General features: G+C 33.2%; 2 protein-coding genes across 2 annotated transcripts; one reads left to right on the top strand and one right to left on the bottom strand.

The window, feature by feature from the left end:
• The first annotated feature begins 871 nt into the window (after positions 1–871).
• LOC145608112 (electron transfer flavoprotein-ubiquinone oxidoreductase, mitochondrial-like) lies at positions 872–10879 on the top strand. Its single transcript, XM_081663713.1, has 18 exons — positions 872–1448; positions 2024–2100; positions 2221–2327; positions 3794–3875; positions 3945–4053; positions 4632–4678; positions 4766–4840; positions 5305–5421; positions 6253–6321; positions 6424–6516; positions 6681–6783; positions 7398–7522; positions 8329–8378; positions 8492–8558; positions 9425–9504; positions 10220–10348; positions 10458–10524; positions 10673–10879. The coding sequence occupies exons 1-18, from the start codon at positions 1043–1045 to the stop codon at positions 10754–10756; spliced, it is 1887 nt and encodes a 628-aa protein (XP_081519839.1). The 5' UTR covers positions 872–1042; the 3' UTR covers positions 10757–10879.
• Positions 10880–13423: 2544 nt separating this feature from the next.
• On the bottom strand, positions 13424–22009 carry LOC145607357 (protein neprosin-like). The gene is made up of 7 exons (XM_081663033.1): positions 21866–22009; positions 17179–17277; positions 16903–17106; positions 16482–16640; positions 15369–15422; positions 15083–15217; positions 13424–13657 (listed from the first exon to the last, which is right to left on the bottom strand). The coding sequence occupies exons 1-7, from the start codon at positions 22007–22009 to the stop codon at positions 13424–13426; spliced, it is 1029 nt and encodes a 342-aa protein (XP_081519159.1).
• Between the last annotated feature and the right edge of the window lie 1940 nt (positions 22010–23949).

Below are 23949 nucleotides of genomic sequence, written 5' to 3'. Positions count from 1 at the left end.
ATCCATACACCACCTTTTGAAATTCAAGCAAAATTAAAACCAAACAAGTAAATCCATACACCACCGTTCCAAATTCAAGCAAAACCAAAACCTAACTAGCAAATTTATACACGAGCGTGTTCCAACTTTAAATTTAAAAACAAATTAATAAATGAGAAAGGGAGCGGACAAGCAGTGGAGAGGGATCGTCGTATAATGGTATACACAAATTCTTATACTCCCTCCGCCCACAATTATCTGCAACATTTGCCAAGAATGGGTGCTCTCTATTATGTGCAACAATTTTTTATCTTTTCTCTTTTAGTAAATTTTAAATTGTAAAAAGATTATCTTACCAAACTTAAACATATAAGACCACTTTCTCTCTCCTATTTCCCACTCACTTTAACCCACTAACAAACTTGAACATATGGGACCACTTTCTCTCTCCAATTTCCCTCCTTTTTACAACTTAAATAAACCCACCTAAACTTAATCAAACTACGCTAAAAGTTTTGCTTAGGAGTCCGCAAAAAGGACGTTTGGTGCAGATAATTGTGGGCGGAGGAAGTATGTGGTTGGCCACACGGTGTGGCCAGTCATTATAAGGGTTATTTCGTTAGTGTAATAAGGGTTACTTGGTTAGTTTAAAGGGGTTGCTTCGTCAGTGATATATGGTTACTTGGTTAGTGTTATAGGGATTACTCGATCAGTGTTTATGGGCTACTTGGTTAGTGTAATAAGGGTTACGAGTACTTTGTTTTTTTATAAGTGGTCATATAGTGTGGCCAACCGCACACAAGACGGGTTGGTATCTGATTTCTCTTCCACGTAAGTTCCAATTCATTGTTCCTAGTACGGAGTACCTTCACAATTCACATAACCACTTTGACTTGAAACCTCGTTACTTTGTTGTTTGTTCCTCTGATTACAAGTGTAAATTGTGCACAATTCGACTTCAACTCCCACTGTTTTATTCCAATACTCAATCATCATCATCTTCTTCTCAACAATCCTTTCTTTACCTTACTCAATCTCAAATTTTGAAAAAAATAATTAAAAAATGCTCAAAATTTTATCTCGCAGAAGATGGAATCTTCTCAAAAATCGCCAATACAACCCACCAAATTTCTTCAATCCCTCAATATCATCTCATCATTTTCGCCCCCAATTTGATTTTTCATCATCTGGGTGTTCCCAAGTTCGATTTTTTTCATCAGGGTACTCATTAATTCGCGGTAATTTTGAAAATTCATGTCGAATTGAAGGTGGGTTTTTGAGAAATTTCAGTTTTGTGGGGTCAAAGAGAGGATTTTGCAGTGGTTCGAGTCGAGAATCAATGGAATACGACGTCGTTATAGTGGGAGCTGGGCCTGCTGGGTTATCTGCTGCTATAAAATTGAAGCAACTTTGTAAGGAAAAGGATGTTGATTTTTCAGTTTGTGTTGTGGAAAAAGGGGCTGAAGTTGGTATGCTTAATTTTGATTGCATTGTGTTTTTTGTTTGTTTATTTTATAATTATGATTGATTTTATAGAAATTTGGTAGCTTTATAATATAATTATGCATAAGTACTACATCAATATGTTTTTTTTGGGTGTTTGTGTTATTTGAATTACAGCAATTCTCGTTGAATTTGAGAATGAAATATTGGTGCCTTTTGTTTGATGTACCATTGCTACTAACATGTATAGAGAGCTAGGAAGGGTAGTAATGTATGCGGAGTTCTATTCCAAGTACAATACTACCCTTCGTAGCTTGTGGAACTTTGTTAACTAAGCTAGCTGACAAAAATATTAATGATGGATAGGAGTTGAGGGTTCAATTAGTTACAGAAGCAATTAGCTCTTAATTTTTCGACGCGAACCTACATGGTAATCGATGAGTCTTAATAATTCTTTTGGATTCAGGCATACACAAGAAATTTTAATGTTGTCTTTCAAACTATGCTAGTCCCTTCCCTCTCCTTCATATGATTACTTACTATCATATGGTTGACTAGAGAGTATCGTACTCACTATGTTATAAATTCTGGTTGTCTCTAGGAGCACATATATTATCTGGAAATGTCTTTGAACCACGAGCATTGGATGAACTCATTCCAGAATGGAAACAGGAACAAGTGCGTTTGTAATTACTTTGAATATCAACCTTTTGTGCCTCGATTATACAAGCCACAGGCCCACAACCATGAGCACTGTCAATAGGAAAGCTAATTTGTTTTATCCTTTTATGTTTATAGGCACCTATAGATACTCCTGTTTCATCTGATAAGTTTTGGCTCCTTTCAAAGGATCGTGCATTGTCACTCCCAAGTCCATTTGACAACAATGGAAACTATATTATAAGGTGATTTCTTAAATGATTTAATGTCTATAATCTTGGCATGTGTTTGCAATTATGTATAGTTTATATCCATGTTATGCTAATCTAGGGGATTGTTACATCCCTCTTTGCGTGTTGTCTGCAATTTCTCATGGAATTAAACTTTTCAAAGTCATTTGTTACTTGTTAGTGATAAAAGGGGGTATAACTCTATCCGAAAGCACTTCTCCCACGAAATCCGTTAGGCAGTCAGTTAGTGAATACTCCTAGTGGACCTGGTTTTACTATCTACATAGTCTGGCTAGTTTCTTCAAAGAGTAGAACCTAGTTCATATACTAACAAGAAGCTACTATCTTTATGGAAGGATGAAGAAAAGGGGTTCTATTGGTAATAAGTACTTAGACTACTTACTATAGGTCTTGGTTTTGTAGTGAATGAAATGTTTTATTAGTAACACGAGTCTGGGAAGTGATGAAATTCAGGGAAAACGTGATAGCGGGGTTTCTTTCAAATTAAAGGAAGGAAACCCCGGGAGGATGTGCTCCAATTACTTTTTGACAACCTTAGGCTAGAAACATCTTCTCCACAAAAGCAGCAGCATATTGTTCAATTTCTGGACCATCTCTTTTCAGAGGAAGCTCTTCAATTGAAGACTTCCAGGCTTGATATAGGACTCTTGGTTAAAATTTTGGGTTGGGAGCTCTATGTCGTCGTAGCCATAGAAGACTCAGCAAACTCTATTGCTGCTACTGTTTCTATCGATCCTGCTCTATTTGCCGTGCAATCATCAGACCAGACACCAAAGCTGACCCTGACAAAACAGAAAGTATCATGATTACGTTGGATTCTATAATAGCATTCTACCTTTTCGACGACATAGCACTAGTGGCAGACACGCTTTATCAGGGAGGATTCTCAAGAGACTGCTTTCCAACATTAATAAGTTGTTTTCATTTTGGTCCAAAAGAGAGGAAAGGCTTGCAGTGGTCTGGTTTGTGGCAAGAAACATGTGGTGAATCAGGTGTAAAAAAGCGTTGGAATGTCAGAAAATGACAACAATCTGGTAAAATCACATCATCTCTTGGCTCTAAGGGTTTGGTCTCTTTTGAGCTTGCTAAAGATTCAGAGGTGTAGTCTCACAATTATTGTTGCCAGTGTCAATACAGGGGCTTGACCGTCTACTGATGCTTATGGTCTCTGACAGTGGCTGGGATTTTGTGAGATGGAGTGATGGAGTGGTTAGGGTGGGGGAGGATTATGGCGGGAACACTTGTACAGTGATAGTGTCTGTGTAGCTTTTTAACTGCTTTTGAATTCTGTTAGTTTGGAACATTGATTTCCTATCGTTCTGATTAGCAATTTTGCTTCTAATATTTAAAAAATTGTATGGTATGCGTCGTTTATAAATTCCAGCTGTTCTTTGCTTTGGTTGTCATGGGAATTTTTCCTCATTGAATCTGCAGTAACTAGAAATCCTTTTTTTATGCAGCTTAAGTCAGTTAGTACGCTGGATGGCAACAAAAGCTGAGGAATTAGGGGTTGAAATATATCCTGGCTTTGCTGCCAGTGAGGTATTTTATGATTAGAATAAATTGATTAGTCACTTCAGCACCATGCTAATGAGTTATTTAAATAGACAGATATTGTACAATAAAAATCATGAAGTTGCTGGTATAGCAACAAATGATATGGGGATTGCAAAGGATGGATCAAGGAAAGACAACTTTCAGCGTGGTGTAGAATTAAAAGGCATGTGTTTTCTGAAACTATCATCCCTATTTTAAAGTGCATCTCCAGATTGTACAACATTATTAGCTGCCCAAATTTTGTTAAAAGTAATGTTGTTGTAAGGATTGAACTATGTGGGAAAAAGTTTTATTTAATACGAGTACTTTTTTTTTTTGTCATCTAGCATTGTGTCTTAGCTACTTAGGCACTGATGAGGAGCATATGTAAGGTGGATCAGTATTAGGATGTTATTTTGGCCCAGTAAGCTCATTCGACCAAGCTACTAACTAGAAACAGATAACAGACTCTTGTGTGCTGACTGCCAAGTTTTGACACTGGCTTTGTATGCCGAATTTCCAATGTCACTTAGATTTAAGATTGCCTTGTTGGTATTGTAAATGATTATGGTGCTGATATTTATCAATCTACCAATTAGTTCATACAAAAATGGTGTTCTCTTTATATTTGTTTTCTCTAATCGATTTAGCTTGAAGGGCCTTGAACTTCAATAAATTTCCTTACTCATCTCTGCTACTCTCTGAAGATATAACTTCACCAAAAATAGCTTTTTGAAATATTTTTGTGTGAGTTGCTTGCAGGGCGGGTTACCCTTCTTTCAGAGGGTTGTCGAGGATCACTATCAGAGGTTTGTTAACTGAATCTTGTGTGTACAATCTTGCTGCTAAATGTCAACTAAACGTCACCATCTTCTAATGTCCCCTTTTTCTTACAGAAAATAATAAATGAGTACAAGTTGAGAGAGAAGGGGAAGGCTCAACATCAGACTTATGCTCTGGGAATCAAAGAGGTAACGTGCAAATTTCTAGTGCATGAATTCTGCCTAGAGAGAGTTTTAACTTGATAAAATTAGTTTTATCGGTGTAAACATCTGAAGTTTCCATTCTTGAACTAACCTAGTAGAATTCCTTAAGAAGGGTAAAAATCATTTTAAGCTATTTTCTAGGTAGCCTATTTTTTGTTTGTTCCTCATCACATGCATCGCTATCTTTCTCTCTCTATTCAACACTCAAATAAAATTTTGCCTCCGTGCATGCTCATTTGTTGCACATAACATGAAACAAAGGTAGTATTACAAGTATAGTTGGGTGTAGAATGTAGCCCTTGGCTTGGAACCTTGTGATTTTAGAAATAATTTCTATTGTCTGGAAGGAATGTCTTGTTCATTTTGATATATGCTGAGTTTTTTTTTGAGATTGCATATTTGCCTCTGTATTTTTATGCCTCTAATTTTTGACAAGTTTCATCTAATAGGTGTGGGAAATCGATGCCAGCAAACATCAACCTGGCTTTGTGCTTCATACACTGGGTTGGCCATTGGATTACAATACATACGGAGGCTCCTTTCTTTACCACATGAAAGATAACTTGGTGAGGAGTTATAAAGTCGAGATATAATCACATGCGCAAATACACTTCTATTTATTAAGAACAATGACAATTTAATATGAATTTTGGTTTGAGTATTTGTTGCAACTGTTTGGTCTTTCTTGTCTTGTGTCTACTGTTTTCTGATGGTCTTATTTGCCTTTTTTTGAGAGTGAAGCTGTGTAATTTGTGAAATGTTATCTAGGAAGAAAAATTCTGCAGTGCAGTGATTCAAATTACTTTCCCTATCATCTTATGAAGGTTGAAACCCTAAATAAAAGCCACTCATGGTCTGAAGAACTTGTCTAGGTTGGTTACATTTTAGATAATAAATATCTTGGTGATATCAGCCCGATCTTGTAGCAAACTAGCAATTAACCAATAATCATTGATCACAATACTACTGTGTTTCATATGTGGATTTTTGATATGTGGATTTTTGATATAAAAAAAAAATTGTTTGCAAACTGATTTCTCTCATTAAAACCTAAGGGCTCGTTTGGCATTGCTGTGGTTTTCTGTTTTTTGGTTTTTTGTTTATTATAAGTATTTGATATATGTCACATAATGAATAAAAAATTATTTAAACTTATTAAAATCATAATAATTTTGAAAACTGACGACAAAAAAGTGGAAACACCTTTTTCTTGTTTCCAGTTTTTGGTTTTTAGTTTTAAAAAAAACAGGAAACTGAAAACCAAAAATGGTGCCAAACAAGCCCTAAATTAGCTGTTTGCTTTTCCTTCCGTCTGACTAATCTGTAATGCAAAACCAGTGGCTGAGTGTTTGAATTTGCAAAAACTAATGGTTACTCGTCACCTCTGCTTGATGTAGGTATCTGTTGGCCTTGTTGTTGCTCTAAACTATCAGAATCCTTTCCTGAACCCATATGAGGAATTTCAGGTATCTTAGATTTATCAAATATAGAATTTTCCGAGTTCAAACAGATACGATTCAGCCTTCTATTTTCAGACTTTAAGGTATCATTTATCTTATTTTTTGTAGAAACTTAAACACCATCCTGCAATTAAACCAATGCTTGAAGGTGGCAGCGTTATCCAGTATGGTGCTCGCACATTAAATGAAGGTGGTTTTCAGGTAATAGAAGATTTTGATATATACGTTTGTTAAGATGTGGAGTCATTTTATGTTGATGCTACTAGCCCCTGCACCTATGGCTAAAGCCACTCTACTACTCAAGTGACTCCACCATGTGCTGGTTACTACATGTGAAATTTGAATTAATGGTAGCCAAATTACAGTCTATTCCATATCCAATATTTCCTGGAGGTGCAATAATTGGATGCTCTGCTGGCTTTTTAAACGTACCAAAAATCAAAGGAACACATACAGCAATGAAATCAGGTGGTTTTCTTATTCTTTTACTATCACCTAAACCAAAACAGGTTGCCACAATCTGCCATAACATGATAAGCTACTCATTTTTATACAGTTTTGTTTTTTGTATGTGGTAGACATTTCTGGATGTATCACACAAATGAATTAACTTTTCGCTCGTTAAAAAAAAAAAATAATAATAATTTTCCTGTCCATGATGTGTTCTCAGCATGAAAATTATCAGTATAGTTATGAATTGTCAACCTGCTTTTAGTTAGTAAATTATCAAGTGGTGGTATCCAAGATTTGAAACAGAATAGTCTTTGCATCCCTGCTGTTTGTGGCTCCTTATAGATTTTGAAAACAAACTAATAAGCTTTCTTTTTGTGTTTGGTATCTCGAAGGGTGCAAGTGTTATGCCAGAATGATTGGCAGATATCTTCATACACACATTTTATCTTCTTAATTGCTTAGACCCTCTTTTTTTTTTTTTTTTTTTATTTTTTATTTTTTTTTAATTTTTAAAATGCAATGCTGTGAGGTTAGATATGCTTTATCTGCAAATTGAGTAACTTACTTAGTATCTTACATTTTCGCTCATTGCTGATAAAGATTTTCGGTTTTCTAATGCACAATTAAAGGGATGCTAGCAGCAGAATCTGCTTTTGGTCTCCTGCATGAGGGCTTGATGATGGAAGTGTATTGGGACAAGTTACAGACTTCTTGGATATGGGAAGAACTTTACAAAGCAAGAAACTACCGGCCTGTTAGTTAACATACACTCTCAGTAATTTAATTTTTGCTTTTCATAAAGATAACATTAGGCTTTGAATTATCTTATGTAGGTATCTTAGTCTTTTTGCTTACATTTGGAAGGTATCCTGATCCCCTCTATGTTGCAGAATAGAGAGTTTTTCTGATTCTGTGTTCTGATCATTAGAAGCACTCTTTGTCTAAATTCACTTAATCATTAAAAGGGTACTCGTAACATATATATGTCTTGTTCACCGTACAAGCAGCTTACGTGTATTAAGTTGGTGTAATGGGAACTGAATAATTGTAAGATTATCCAATGAGAAGTAGTTTTTCTTTTCTTTTACTCCCGTGGTTAAGGATTAGATATACAATACTGCTAAATCCATCATTCCATCCTATATATGGAGTGTGCATGTCTTAGTATTGGACCTATGAAAGGTATTTCCTGTGACTTATCTTGGGTATGTTTATCATGTGATAATGATTAATGATTGAGTAGTTTGCTCTGCCCAGCATTTATAAACTTAATCTGAATTTATCTCTGATAAATTATTCATCCTTGTTATCAAGGGTACTACTTTGAGATAGTTAATTTAAGGTACCCCAATTTTTGGCCAAAATTCCAGTGTGTACATATATTCTCTAGGTATATAACCTTTCCTTCATGTGTGTATTTTTGCTGATTGACACAAGAATAGGATGTTTACATCGTGCAAATTGTAAATTGTGTTGGAGTTGGAAGATTAGATTGTTACAGCAGATTTGGCATTATTTTCTGGATATCTCAATAGTCTGATGGTCATTCATTTTTTGCAGGCTTTTGATTATGGGCTTGTCCCTGGTTTGACCATGAGTGCCATAGAACAGTAATGCCTTACCTCTGTCGATAATCATTTGTAGTCTAACCTTTAACATTGTCCTATACTTCAGGCCTTTCTCTTGCAATCTGAGGATTGACATTTTCATATATCAATGGCAGTTACATACTTAGAGGAAGGTCACCTTGGACTCTGAAGCATGGAAAGCCTGATCATGAAGCAACAGATGTAAGTAGGTCCTTACTCTAAGACTTCTATCTCCCATACGTTGTTGCTATCAAGTCTCTCCACCCCAATAACATTTTTATTACATCTTGTCCTGTTTGGTTGGTCATATTAAATTACTATTGACCCAATCAAGTTTCCTTTTCCCACTATATATATAGATACACTATTGGTTAAAAATTGATCGTTAAAACTCCGTAATATTCGTGAAAAGTCAAGAGGGAATCATTTTAGGAGAGATGGTATTAAAATCTGAAACTAGTGTGGAAATTGTCCTAACAACTTATTACTGTTGTTATTGATTCTCTTTGAAAGAAGTCTTTGTCTTGCTAATGGAAAGAAGTCCTGATACCTGATACCATACTTTTCTTTTTGAATAAATCTGTTTATTTTGTTGACAAAATTATTGTGTTTGGTTTTTGGTACACCAATCTGGGTAACCATGTGAGTTGTGACTTCTAAGCTTCCTTTACCTGCAGAAACAAAGACTGTTTTGTGTCAAATAAAACAAAGATAGTAATTGGCAATGTTGAACTCACAATTCACCTTGGAAATAGGGGCAACACAATCATCTACTCCGTATATGCGGATATACCTATGAGAATAGTCGCTGCATATAATGATAATAGACCAACAATTAGCTGATTACTTGATAAGTTGATTTGCTTTCCTATCTTTGTGCTTTTAATGGCTCTCTGCCCAAAAGGTTTCCTTCATCTTCTTCATCTGATTCTTGAATTAATGGATGCACCGCATCCTAGAATAGTTGTGGGGGACTTAGTATGAGACTTAACTAAATGTCTTCCCCGCTTTTTTTTATATTTTGCTTAGAATTCACTGAAAGTTGTTTATTTTTCTCCAACATGTAGGTGGCAAACTTGCATTCCCCTATTGATTATCCTAAACCTGATGAAGTAATCTCCTTTGACATGCCAACTTCACTTTACAGGTAATTATAGTTGCTTTAGCCAATTATCCTTGTTATCTTTTTTGGCATATAAATTTCCGAATTGCAATTATGATTCAACTATTATTGCTATCGCTCGATGGAGCTGTCACTAGAGACTGCTTCATTTATTCTCTGCTTTAACTCAGCTCCTCGTGATGACATAATATTGACTGGGGAATGTGATGTGGGTCAGTTGGATCACACCCCGAATATTAGATAATGAATCTCGGGTTTGACCTCACCCCGTGTGCTGCTGAGTGCTGACTCTCTGTCCTCATAAAAAAAGCTAATTTAAGACCTTGCTTGTCTAAAACAAACGAGAGATCAAAATACACATATTGAAATGGATATACAAGAGCTAGTTTTTGAGACATGTCACTGAATGGCTAATTAGTAAAAACTAGTTGAATCCCTTAAAATTCAATGCACACTTGAATATGACACTTGCTATATTCTTGAAATTAATACATTTAAAATCTCTCTAATCAAAATGTGTATGCATGCTAATCGAGGTGCTTGTGCATAGTGTTTCCTGGCTTCCTGAAAAATTACTATAGGAAACTGCAAAGGTTATTTAACTGTTGATGACACTACTGTGTGATATTACAATCACTTTCTTATCTTCTGTTGAACTAATCAAATAGATTGATTCTAATGATGTAATTTTCCACGTGTTCATTACTCTTGAAAATTTTCTTATTTTATATTTTTATAGGAGTAACACAAATCACGACCATGATCAACCTGCTCATCTACGTTTGAAGGATCCGCTGATCCCTCAACAGGTGAATTTCCCAAAATTTGCTGGTCCTGAATCACGATATTGCCCAGCACGTGTATACGAGTAAGTTCTTGATGTTTTCTTAGCTCTTCTATTCAGTATTGCTTAGCTTGTGGTGATTCTCCTTTGATTAGTTCTGAATTCTGATGGTTTTATATCGCATGACTTGTAGGTATCTTCCTGATGATGGCGGCGACATGAAGCTGCAAATTAATGCCCAAAATTGTCTCCACTGCAAGGTAAATATATTTCGGCTATTCTATGTTTTCCAGTTAGAATTTACTTCAAGAAGAATTCTGGCTTGTGATCAAGTAGAAGTGTGGAAGTAGAACTTGGAAACCGAAATTAGTATAGGTTAATGTTTCTATTTTGCTGCTAATTCTTCAGGCATGTGATATCAAAGACCCAAAGCAAAACATCGAGTGGACAGTCCCAGAAGGGGGTGGCGGCCCGGGATATTCTGTAATGTAGAATGTGGTAGTTCTCAATTGTGCAGTTGATGAATAAAACAGAACTCTATATTAACTAGAAGAATATCAATTGATGTAAATAATAAATTTAATGTTAAGCTTTATACTTCCTCCGTTCTTTTAATATTGCACCACTTGCCTTTTAAGGAAGTTTCACAAATATAACACCATTAACCTTTTAGGACAAAGAATAATCTATGTTCACACTGCAAATAAACAACAATAACATATCTTTACTTTTTCACTGTTATTCTTTAGTTTATGTTTACATTACATGGACACTTTTGTATTTTTACCTATCTCTCTCTTCCTTTATCCCCTACCAAAATTATTGTGCCCAACTTGTATGGTACAATAATAAAAAACGGATAATTTTGAGATTGCAACAGTTGTAACTCTTGTAAGGTTTGTAGTCGAGAAATTCACTGTGCAAGAAAGTTTCATTAATGAAAGAAAGGGACTCTTTGGAAGATAAGCTAGGTGTAGGATTTTTTTTTTTTTTTTTTTTTAAGGTAAGGAGAATTCCCTTACAGATTGGGGGGAAATAAGCTAGGAGCCTAGGAGTAGGATGGTGGAAATAAAGTAGTAGGTTGATGAGATGTCATACGAAATACAAAAGTGCTAACATGTCATCAAGCTAACCCATTTTATTAATCAGAATAATCCAACCTTATATTGCTCTCCCAATAGCAAGTAGAGATGACAATGGATCCTGGATTCAATTCGATTATGTTGATGGCATCATTTTGACTGGATCCTACTTTAAGACAAATCCTACAGCATCCTACTACATGCAACTCAAGCTCACCCTACAGATATTCAGATTGGGCATCATGTCCCGATTCTAGAAGATCTATAACTAGCTACATCTTGCTACTAGACCAGTCATGTATACCTTGGAAGTCAAAGAACGGCACCACATTTAAATCCTCTTATGAGGCTGAGTATAGAGCCATGGAAACTGCAAATTTAGAAATCACTTGGTTTGTAAGGTTATTACAGGAGCTTGGAGTTGATGATTTGAAGCCTGTAAAGCTCAATTGTGAAAATCAGGCTTTTATTCACATAGCTCAAATCCTGTTTTTCACGAGGGAACCAAGCATATAGAGATTGACTGCCATTTCACAAGGGGAAAGGTCCTAGATGGTCTTATTGAGCTTAGGTATGTTTCAAGTTATGATCAGTTGGCTGATCTCCTCACTAAGCCATTATGTCACCCTCACTAAGCTCGCTCGGCAGCCACCTGAAGATGCAACAGAAGTCAAGTCAAAGCACCATCATCGAAGTCTCCAGAAGCAGTAGAGAAGTTTCCAGAAGAATGTCATAACAAACTCATGCTGAGTTGGGCGTAAGTTTGTTAGAGTCAAGCTGAGGTGGATTAAAAGTTTGTTAGAAGATGTTTTGTAGTAACAGAATATAAATACTTGTAATAGCTTCCTTTTTTTTTTAATTCTCATAAAATATAGAATCACAAGTTTAGCATGTTCTTCATCTCTAAGATTTTCTGTCTCAAAGATCTTACTCTAAAATCTATTCTGAAATTGTATGATGAAATTTTGATTCAATGAAATTTCTTTCGATTTCTTTACAATTGATTTGCTGCTGTTTCACTTTTTGATTGATGTTGATCATCACTTTTATCAAAGTAGAATTGTGGAAGTAGAGCTTGGAAAACCCTTTTTTTTTTTTTTTTCTTTTTTTTTAAATGGGAAAACTTGGAAAACCTAGAGGTTAATGATCCTATTTTGCTGCTAATTCTTCAGGCATGTGATATTAAAGACCCTATAAGTATATTGTGCACGTACCCTGGTTCATCTAGAATAGCTGGACAATAGGCGATTGTTGCGATTTTTTTTTACTAAATGTTCAAAAGTATAGACGTGGTCATTGCAATTGTTCATAATTTTTACTAAATGTTCAAAATTTGCGATGTTCGGATTTTTTTTACTAAATGTTCAAAATTTGCAATCGTTCAGATTTTTTACTAAATGTTCAAAAGTATAAGCGTGGTACATTGTGATTCTTCAGACACTTTTACTTAATGTTCGAAATTGCAATGTATGGATTTGTTTACTAAATGTTCAAATTTTGAAATAGTTCATATTTTTTTACTAAATGTTAAAAAATATAGGCGTGGTGCAGCTATTGTAAATGGACTATGGTCTATAAAAGAATTTGCTCGCAAAGACCCAAAGTAAAACATCAAGTGGACAGTCCCAGAAGGGGGAGGCGGCCCAGGATATTCTGTAATGTAGGATGCAGTAGTTCTCAATTGTGCAGTTGATGAATAGAACAGAACTCTCTATATTAACTAGAAGAATATCAATTGATTTACATAATAATCTTAATGTTAAGCTTTATATAATTTTGATATTGCAACAATTGCAAGGTTTGTCTTTGATTCGGTTTATTTTACTGGTCTAAACCTCTATTATAAATATCTGTAATAGCAAACACTTATATGAAATTTATTAAAAACATAAAGAAATTTATTAATGGTTATCAATAGAAGCAGTATTAGTACTGCATACATCAAATTTGTGGATTAGGACCACCGTAGAACATCAAGCGTCCATATATATTAGACCATCCATAATCGGTGACTAAATAATTCGGATCATCATAATACGTCTCAGTTTCTTTTGGGTCATTATCTTCCTTTAAATTTTCATCCAATTAACACTGTAATTTCATGTACAACAGCAGCATATAATAATTCCGCGATACCTTTGTAACCATTTCCCATAGGTGGTAAAGGTTGATCGACGGGGCTATAAGCTTCTCCACCAAATGATACAAAAGTTGCTGAATTTGCCAATCCATTGAATATCTTTCCCGGCCAAAACCCTTGTACGGTTTTCTTTAACCCTGTTATAAGCCACCAATTTCCATCTTTCGGATCCTTTTTAATCACACATTAAACATACCAAGTATATATTATTAGTCCATATGACCACGTACGTAAGATATAAAGATTACGTTCAAATTTATTTAATTTTCTGAGAAGGACGATCTTCAATAATTTACTACTCTCTCCGTTTTGAATGATTCTATTAATGACTGACCTCCTTCATCATCTTATACCTTAAGCTCAATATAATCACAATATTAACTTACATTTCTTTTTTCTTTATTACTTATTTAAACCCTTTAGTTCTCATAACTAATTGGCTAATCCTACCTCACAAATTCTTATATGTGACTAGCCACATATTGTGGCCAGTTCACATAATCACATATAAGGCAATTAATTAAGTAATAGAGATCACAATTATGAGCAAATGGGGTTACTTTAACGTAGGTAGGTTACTTATTAAATGAGAAAAAGGGTTACTCTTTTAAATATGTGGAATTATTCTTTTTAAAATAAAAGAATAGGGGTTACTCGAATGAGCAAATGAGGTTACTTATTTCTAAATTACTTGATTTTACTAGTATAATGAATTTGGTTTACTTTTATGGACAACATGAAGTTAGTCTTTTGAAAAAAATGGGGTTACGTACTCATACATATAAATGAATATTACTATTACAAATTAATGTCGTCCACACGGCTAGCCACACACAAGACTTACCCATCTTACTTTATTATATACCCACTCACATTATTCATAACTTCTTAACAATAATTACACTAACCAAGTAGAATAAAAAAAATGGGGGTATATTTAAAAATCTACAACTATAGAAAAAATAAACTTAAATAGTTTATTGATGCATAGTTAAAAAAAGGAAATTTTGACAATTACCACCTTCTGTTATGTTCATTTTAGCAATTACCACCTTTTTTTTTTTTTGAAAATTACCACCTTCAATTTTCAAAAACATCAAAAGTTACCACCTTCTTGCCCCCCAACTAACACGTGACATCATTTTGGGCCAATTCTTTCCCTTCCCTCCCTATTTCCTTCACATTTCTCATTCCTATTTGGATTCTCATCTCCCCTTTCCCTTTTTTTTTTCCCCCAAACCACCAATAATTTTCCGTCAATTTTGATTTGGAGGAGTGAATTGAAGAGTTTCTAAATTTTTGGGGGAAAATAAGTGAATGAGAAGGTAAGAATCGAGTTATGGAAGAGAAATGTGAGAGAAATAGGGAGGAAAGGGAAAGAATGAGCCCAAAATGATGTCACGTGGTAGTTGGGAGGTAAGAAGGTGGTAACTTTTGATGTATTTGAAAATAGAAGGTGGTAATTTTCAAAAAGAAAAATAGAAGGTGGTAATTGCTAAAATGGACATAATAGAAGGTGGTAATTGTCAAAATTTCCTTAAAAAAAACAAATGTTTGTTTCAAAAAAAAAAAAAAAAAAAAAATCAGTGTATTTACCTTAAATATACTAAAGTACCGAGTACGTATGACTCCTCTTTTTGACATTGGTTCAAGCACGGCGTCAACAGGAAATTCATGGTTAACATTAACAAATCCAGGGCATAACATATTGAAACAATGTGATTGACCGGCCTATAAAAATAACAAATATAATGTAATTATATCATGGTAAAGACATTAATTAAAATATAATAACAATCGAGAAAGTCAAATTGTTGCAACTAAAAATAAACGAAAAAAATATAATTAAGATAGAAAGAGATAATAAGTATCGTATACTTACATTGAAATACAGAAACATTCGAGTGCGATTGTCTTTGTGTATTGTTGGATTAACCTATTCATGGGGGAAATAGTGTTTATCAAGTAGAAGGTAACAAATTTATCAAAAACTACATAACACTTCATACAAAATACTAAAATACAAGTACAAATGAATTAGTAGCTCGCTAGCTTATTGAATAAAGTCTTTCTTTTCATATCTATTTTCTATTTTGCCTTATCCCCAACTCATGATTATTACCTACTTATCGGTTACTTTTTGTAATTCTAATTTACGTTATTAATTGATATCATTAGATCTAAAATAAAACCTTGTAGGTTTATTTGAAAAAAAACTTTGTAGGTGGGTTGGGCCAAATTTAATCATAATTAACCTTAATTCTTCGTTGATTCAAACTTTACGATTTTAATCATAACCTTAATCCTTCATTAATTCAGCCTTCACAAATTTTTCAATAAGACCTTCCCATCACAATACCATCTTGTAGATGGGTTGCAGTGATCCACAAAAGTGATTGATTTTATGATGATAATATAATCGTGTACAAATATTTTTCATTCAATTTTATACTCCGTAGTAGAATAATATTATTGGTGATACATTATCTATTATTTAATATTGTTGTGCCATATCATTATATCATATTTCTTGATTACTTAATCATGACATTTAATATTAGCCAAGCTAAGAAAACATAACAAAAGGTTTATAAAACAATACTTGGTTTCAAATTTCAATCGATGTATCCATATATTAAAACATCTCCGTTTTTATTTGTCCCATTTATTTTTTATGCTTACAAAGAGTCAAAGACGCAATATCTTTATCGATGAACATTTATAGTTGTGTTCTTTGAATAAAATTATAGAAAGATGATATTTTAACATTTACATAATAAAGTGAATTATATTCAACAAATGAACATACGATAATATACTGTACATTTGTTTATGAAAAAAAAATAAAAATGCGTTCAAATTGAAAATTTATAACCTCCCAAAACAAATAAGACTAATTATTATATCTTAAAATTAACAATGAGGCAAGTGAAGTACTTAGTACTACGTATATATAATAACCAAAATATGCATAAAATTTAGGTTCATGACTTACCGTCCATCCTACTTTAATGGTGTCATCTCCATTCATAACCGTCACTTCGCCTGAAGTATATTGAGAATCGCTAACTTTAGGATCATGATAACTTAATATAGCGTTTGCTCCATGATAAATCTTTGTACTTGGATTAGGAGATGTTTGAACAACTGCAAACTGAGAAAACACCAAATATTTATTTAACAAGCTTGCAATATTTAAGGTCGCAAAAATATTTAAACACACCTAGGTTCACGGAGCACCTAACGTAACTAACCCATAGTTAGTTTTCGATGCAAATGAGATGATTAAACAAACAATACTCATTCAAATGAGAAAATATATCCTTAGGTGCATCGTTCACTCATCAGGTGTATATAAAAATATTTCTTAAAATTGACATTTTGTATGCAAATTTTATTAGATAAAAAACACTTACATGGTTTTCAAAACTATTACTTTTGATTCTTGACGTATAATCTTCTGTAAATCGTTTCATTTTGATAAAATCATCCTTGCTTACTCTTTTGATAGGAATTGTTCCTTTTGGGCAACCTTCACCTTTTGACTTAATCTTGGTAAGTACCTCTCTTTCTTGGGAAAGTGTTGACTCTTCTTCAAAAGCGAAACTAGATGGCTTCATCTGAAATTAATGTAAACATAAGACACATGTAAGGAAATACTACTTCGATATCTATCTTGCCAATATGAATACTTGAACCTCAGGATGGAATGTGTGGTTTGCCAATAGTGGATGATCAAAAGCAGGTTGCTTATAAAAATCTACACAGTCATATATGTCTCCATACTCATTCTGCGAACAAAATCAAAATATTTAGTTTGTTAGCTTTAACTTGTAAATTGAATATAATAAAATAAAAATGCTATTTTTCCCCCTTCTAATAACTACCTTTATATGATTTTACTATTGTGTAAAACTGTCTTAGATAAATAAATAAATAAATAAAATTAAACAACTACATACTATGATATTAATTTTACAGCTATTCACATTTTGAGAAAATTTTCTTATTTATCTATCTCCAATTAGTGTATATTCGTGCTGACAGAAGAGAATAAACCTCTCTAGAGTGAAAATAGTATGGCAGAGAGGGGTGTACCATGTGTATGGTAAAATTGGAAGTACATTATATATAAATAAAAATAACACTGGGACAAATTTAATGTTCTTTTATTTATATGTAATGTTTTTTATTTGAAGAAATTATGTGTAATGTTCATTTCATCCCTTCATTTTCTCTCTCTTCAATACTCTCTCTCCTCTCCCTCTAACTTCTTCTTTTATTTAATTCTTGATTTTTATAGCTTTTATGTGCTTAATTCATCACTCACAAATACATTCTTACTAGGTTTTATACTCCAAAATTCGAATTTCACAACCAAATTTTCTGATTTTTCATGATTTGAAAATTTTAGATATTTTTTATTTTCACTAATAAACTTGCAATTGAGTGTCTACTTGCTTGATTTCAATTATTAATTCACTTTACAAGGGTTTTCTACTCATATGAGTTCTTGTTCATCTTTGTTCTATTACATAAATATGAAACCCTAGGTTGGTCTTCAATGGTGAATTCTCTTTGCTTGTTATTTTTACCTATATTTTGTATTTTGCGATAATGTTTGTTGTTTATATGAAGCTTTATTATTATGAAATTAGTTAATTGGTTGAATTTTTGGCACTACCATTGGTGTTAATCATCTTCTTCCATGGTTTAGGTAGTAGCATTTTTCTATTATTTATAGGAAATTTTAGATTTTAACACCTCACTAAAGCCTGAAAATGGTTTTTAACACCCTCATAAAAAAAAAATTTATTTTAACAACACACAAATTTCAAAAAATTGGGTATTACCGCCACTTGACTGATTCCGTTGAAAAATCCGTTAAGTGGGGCCATACAGACACGTGTCGCTTTATTATTGGCCAAATAAAATAAAAAAAATTTTAAAAATTTGTAAAAAGAAAAAATTAAAAAAAAAACCTAAAACTACCCCACCCCCACCACCGCGCCACCACCGCCGTCCCCCAACCCACCCCCTGCCGGCGTCCGGTGTCCCATAGAATCGCCCAGCGCCGGCGACCCCACCCCCACCCCCCTTTCCCCCACCATGCACTCCCCATTTTCGTTTCCCGACCAACACCCCCTAAACGCCCCATTTTCAATTTTCGACCTTCAGATCTACAAATTCATACATTTCATTTGATAATCAACAATTTTTTGGAGAGAAAACAATGGAGGCGAAACTTGTTGAGAGGTTGAAGATGCGGTGGTGGTCGAGAATCGAAAATAGGGAAAAGGAAGGGGTAGGGTGCGTAGGTAGGGGAAAGTGTGGGGAAAGGGGGGTGGGGTCGCCAGCGCCAGGCGATTCTCTGGGACGCCGGCAGGGGGTGGGTTGGGGACGGCGGTGGTGGCGCGGTGGTAGGGCTGGGGTAGTTTTAGGTTTTTTTTAATTTTTTTTAAACAAATAAAATAGTGACACGTGTCATTGTGGACCACACTTAACGGAATTATTTGACGGAAACCGTTAAGTGGTGGTAATACCATTTTTTGGAAATTTGTGTGGTGTTAAAATCATTTTTTTTTTTTGGGAGGTGTTAAAAACCATTTTTGGGTTTTTGTGAGATGTTTTAAAATCTAAAATAACCTTATTTATATGTAGTGTTCTTTTCTAGAAAGATAATGTTTTTGTATTTATATGTAATATTCTTTATTTTATACTAGTATGTAACGTTCTTTTTCATGTACTATATGTTTGTTTGTAGAGTATAATAAATTATTATAACTACAATTTTATTTATTTATTGGTAATACTGTTCGATTATTAATATGTAATATTCTTTTATTTATATGTGTTGTTTTTTTATTGATAGGTAATGTTCTTTTATTCATAAGGTAATGTTCTTCCAGGTGTACCATGCACATGGTACACCCGTTTGTATGAAACAATATAATTATTGCTCTTGTGGTATATGTGTGGGAGGTAATTACTTTGGATTCACATTGTGGAAGTTACAAGAAATGTTTTTTTTTTAGAAGTGTATAAAAGTTAAGGATTGAAGTTTTGGAGTGTTCTGGTTAAAAGATGGCAAATTAAAATTTGTTTTTTTATTGATATTAGACTAGCCCTTTTATGCATGTGATTCGTTCATGATTTTTTAATAGAAAAATACACTTTAATAATCCCAACTATGGGCGATTTACTTTTAATAATCTCAACTAAGGTTTATTATCTAATAATCTCAACTATGCTATCAGTTTGCCTTCAATGGTCTATATGATGACCGGTAACTTGCTGAAAGAGTTTTTTTTTTTTTTTTTTTTTTTTTTTTTTTTTTTTTTTGTGTTTCAATTGTCACGTGTCAACACGTGATGATTGGTCCAAAATTAAATAAATAATAGGTATACAAAAGTTAAAAATACAAAAAAAAAAAAAAAAAAATCCCAAACTTCCCAACCACCCTTTCCCCGCCGTAAAATCCTAACTCCACTAACCTTGCCAGAAACCGGCTGACAACCCCCCTAAACCACATAAACCGACCGGCCGACCCCCTTTGACCCATCCCCGACCACCTAAATCAACTCCAAGCCAATTCAAATGGGTTTTGTTAGCTTAGATTCAAGGCTCCAAGCAACTTCCCGACGACGATAATTTCACTGATACTGCCTGGGACTTTGCCGCTTACTTCATCATTGTCGCCAAAGAGCACGCCCACATCACACCACCTCCGTCGACCCAAAAATCCATAAGATACGTTAGCAGTTATCGTCTCTTTGCTACGAAGGTATGACTGACATATGGTGGCGTGTGCGATAATTGTAGGTGGTTTTGGGGGTCGGGGTTGGGTGGTTTTGGGGGACGAGTGTGGGGCAACAAGGGTGTAAACATCCGGCCGATCGGCTTCAATGGGTAAGAAGGGTGGCCGACAAATTTTCGGCGTCGTTAGGGTGGGATAGGTGGCTTGGATGTATTTGTTTTATTTTTAAAAATTATTTTTTTTAATTTTTTATTTTAGATCAATCACGTGTTGACACGTGTCGTAGATACCTATTATAACAGGTCGTTGACTTGGTGTTGACCGATTGGGACCATTGGATGCAAACTGATAGCATAATGGTTACATAATGGATTAATCATGTAATTGTATTAAATGAAAGTTATTAATAATTCTTAGGTTGTTTTTTTGGGTGATTTCCATAGAAATGGTTGGAAAAGTAATAAATTCCAAGAATATGTCACTTTTTCTAATATTCCCTATATATTGTCCACGTCATTAATTATTTTTTTCCTTTTGTTTTACTAGTTTACAACAAAACCGCTCAGGGTTCGTTTGGTATCCGCTGTAGTTTTCTATTTTTTGGTTTTTTTGTTTTTTAAAAGTAAATTATATATGTCACATAATGAATCACAAAATATTTAGACTTATTATAATCGTGATTATTTTAAAAACTGACAACAGAAAAGTAGAAATACCTTTTTCTAGTTTCCTTTTTTTGGTTTTTAGTTTTCAAAAAAGCCGGAAACTGAAAACCAAAAGGAAACCGCTAATTAGCGGTTACTATTATTTTGTTTTGTGTACATGAATTTTAAGTAAGTAAACCACTAGTTCAATTTACGGTTTAATTTTTACAAAACCACTAATTTAGGGCTTGTTTGGCACCATTTTTGGTTTTGAGTTTTCTTTTTTTTTGAAAACTAAAAACCAAAAACAGGAAACAAGAAAAAGGTGTTTCCACTTTTCTGTTGTCAGTTTTCAAAATTATTATGAGTTTAATAAGCTTAAATAATTTTTGATTCATTATTGGACATATATAATATACTTTTAAAAAACAAAAAACCAAAAAACAGAAAACCACAGTGATGCCAAACGAACCCTTAATTAGCGGTTTTACTTTTTTTTAACAGAAATAAAAATTAATTTTTATGGTGACAATGTGACATGAACTGTATGTGGGGAATATCTACAAAAACAAAAATAATCTTGTAACTCATAACTTTTCTAACAATATTAATGGAAATCACTCTTTTTATAACAACAGTATTTAAAAATTAAAATTTAAAAAGCAAAAAGAAAAAAATACTTTTGGATCTAGATACAAATTCGTTGGATCTTGAAATTTCAAATTCGTAGATCAGGAGCCATTTCCCTTAAATGGATTTGGATTCAATCCAGTACCCATTGTTGCTACCCTAGCATTCTAGCAATAGTAGTGATATTTCAAAATCTCCTAGTAATAAAGTTGTGCATTAACCAAAGGTCAAATCAATTTGTAATAAATATGAATCATTAAAAAAAAAAAAAAAAATCCCTAGTGAGCATATAATTCATAAATCATAATACAATCTACAAAGATAAAGAATAATACGTAAATAACATACCTTAATTGTTTTAACACTTGGTTTTTGGAGGAGTTTAAATTGTTTTTCATAATCAAGCTCTCTAGCCAAACGATGACCTTTCGCTCCATGATTAATTAGAAGTGACAACAAAGCTACCAAGTATATTATACTTTTTACAACCATTGCTCTACAGATTAAAAATTTATAAAATTAACAAACTAAACACTATATATTTTAATGTGAATTTATTATTACCTGGTTTCAAAAAAAAAAAAAAAAAAAGAAGAAGAAGTTATTATTACCTTAAACGAACCTTTAATTTGTCTTCTTCAACCAAATGCAGCTCTTAACAACATGGCACTAATCAAGCTCTGTGTGTCACGAAATATATACTCGAGAAAAACTAATAAAGGTAAAGAGTAATTAATGTTTTGTCAACTACCATTAAATTAGAATCATAGAAGATATCATATTCAAAATAAATTACTTACAAAAATGGAAATCATTAAAAAATGTTTTTAATAAACAACATTAAAGGCTATTAAATGTTTAATCAACATTATGTTTCAAAAAAAAAAAAATAAAAAAAAAAATAAAAAAAAAAAATAAAAAAACTTATACAACATTAAAGACTATTTTATCCAACATTTAATAACATATAAACAAAATTAAAGACTATTTATAAATGTTTATATACTCCATCCGTGTTTTTTTTAAGTGATACACTTTTCATTTTCAGCCATGTTTTTTTTAAGTGATATACTTCCTTTTTTGGCAAAAAAATACATTAAAATATTATAAATCTCTCCTCTCATAGTCTCCACCCAAACCCACTACTACTTTTTTATTATATCTTTCCTCTCACATTCATTACTTTTCAATAAACTATTAACCCCACTATTTTTCTTTAACAATTTTTTAATACTCCACTACCCCACTTACCTCTTATTTTATTTAAGTCAATTAAATTGCCTAAAACTATGTGCCGATCAAAGTGTATCACTTAAAAAAACACGGAGGGAGTAAAAAGGATCTTGCTAACGAGCGCTCCGGGGCGTTAGATAAGGAATAATTATATTGGTTGAAAGAATATTAAGTTAGGATTGCATGGCAAAGTCACGCGTCGTTCGGTGTAATTAATGTTAGTTTTACTCTAATATTTCTAATTTTAATTTTCTTATCTAACGCCCAGGGGACGCTCATTAGCTTTTGTCATATTACAATCAATAATTAAATAAGCAATGCTATTAAATGTTTTAAATATCAATAAACCTATATAAAAACTAGTATCAAACAACACGTGTCAAATATATGGTAATATTTTAAATAAAGTTTTGAGTTTTTTTTATGAACATTACAAAGGTCGTAACATTAATTTTGACAAACTTAGACTTTGAATGAATGAAGAAATATTGACTCCACTGCATGTGAGTTAACGCGACCCGTCAATATAGATTACTGTTATAAAAAAAAATTATATAAATATATAATGCAATTGCCTTAAAAGTTATTAAAAAAAAAATAAAAATAAAAAATAAAACTAGAAAAAAAGTTTGAAAATAGCGAAATTACGAGAATGCCATTCATGAGGTGAAATGACATCGTTTAATTAGATGGATTGCACATTTGCACTCTTCTAATAATTAGAAAAAATTAATTATGATAATCTCAAATTTAAGCGGTTAGCAAATAATGATTACATTTTCGGATTATTATCTAATAATCTAAAACTTTAATGCCCCTTTGTAGGGAATTATTTCAAGCATTACAAACTTGAGCCTCACTGTGATCATGCATTTAAGCATGATGGTGTTCAAAGGGAAGGAAGCTAAAGCAAAAGAGTCGCCAACAAGTTTTAGGAACTTGTAAACTGTTTACAGGATGAAGGTTACACATCTTCATGATCCTAGAGATCGATTACTCCATAGTGGTCTGGAACCATGACTGGATGTTCGGGGATAAAGGTACGAATCCAATCTAAAAGAGACTGAACTTGCCCAAAAATAGGCCTCTACTTTATTTTTTTCATGTTCATGTGCGCTTTGCGATCAACATACAATCATTAGATTAATCCTAAACCTCTTTAATCTTTGTTGGTTGATTTATTAATGCACAAATAAATC

The sequence above is a fragment of the Chenopodium album genome, chromosome 23 (genome assembly GCF_948465745.1).
Source record: "Chenopodium album chromosome 23, dcCheAlbu1.1, whole genome shotgun sequence".
NCBI lineage: Eukaryota > Viridiplantae > Streptophyta > Magnoliopsida > Caryophyllales > Amaranthaceae > Chenopodium > Chenopodium album.
This window is presented reverse-complemented; position numbering and strand designations above follow the sequence as displayed.

Bases quoted from the DNA above. Each gene is read 5' to 3' on its own strand.
- LOC145607357 (XM_081663033.1), bottom strand. From the start codon at position 22,009: ATGGTTGTAAAAAGTATAATATACTTGGTAGCTTTGTTGTCACTTCTA. The intron at 17,107-17,178 runs GTATTCATATTG...CATTAATTTCAG, and splicing joins CATTCCATCCTGAGGTTCAA to ATGAAGCCATCTAGTTTCGC. The intron at 15,423-16,481 runs GTAAGTCATGAA...CCCCATGAATAG, and splicing joins CCATTAAAGTAGGATGGACG to GTTAATCCAACAATACACAA.
- LOC145608112 (XM_081663713.1), top strand. From the start codon at position 1,043: ATGCTCAAAATTTTATCTCGCAGAAGATGGAATCTTCTCAAAAATCGC. The intron at 6,517-6,680 runs GTAATAGAAGAT...GCCAAATTACAG, and splicing joins TAAATGAAGGTGGTTTTCAG to TCTATTCCATATCCAATATT. The intron at 8,379-8,491 runs GTAATGCCTTAC...TATCAATGGCAG, and splicing joins ACCATGAGTGCCATAGAACA to TTACATACTTAGAGGAAGGT.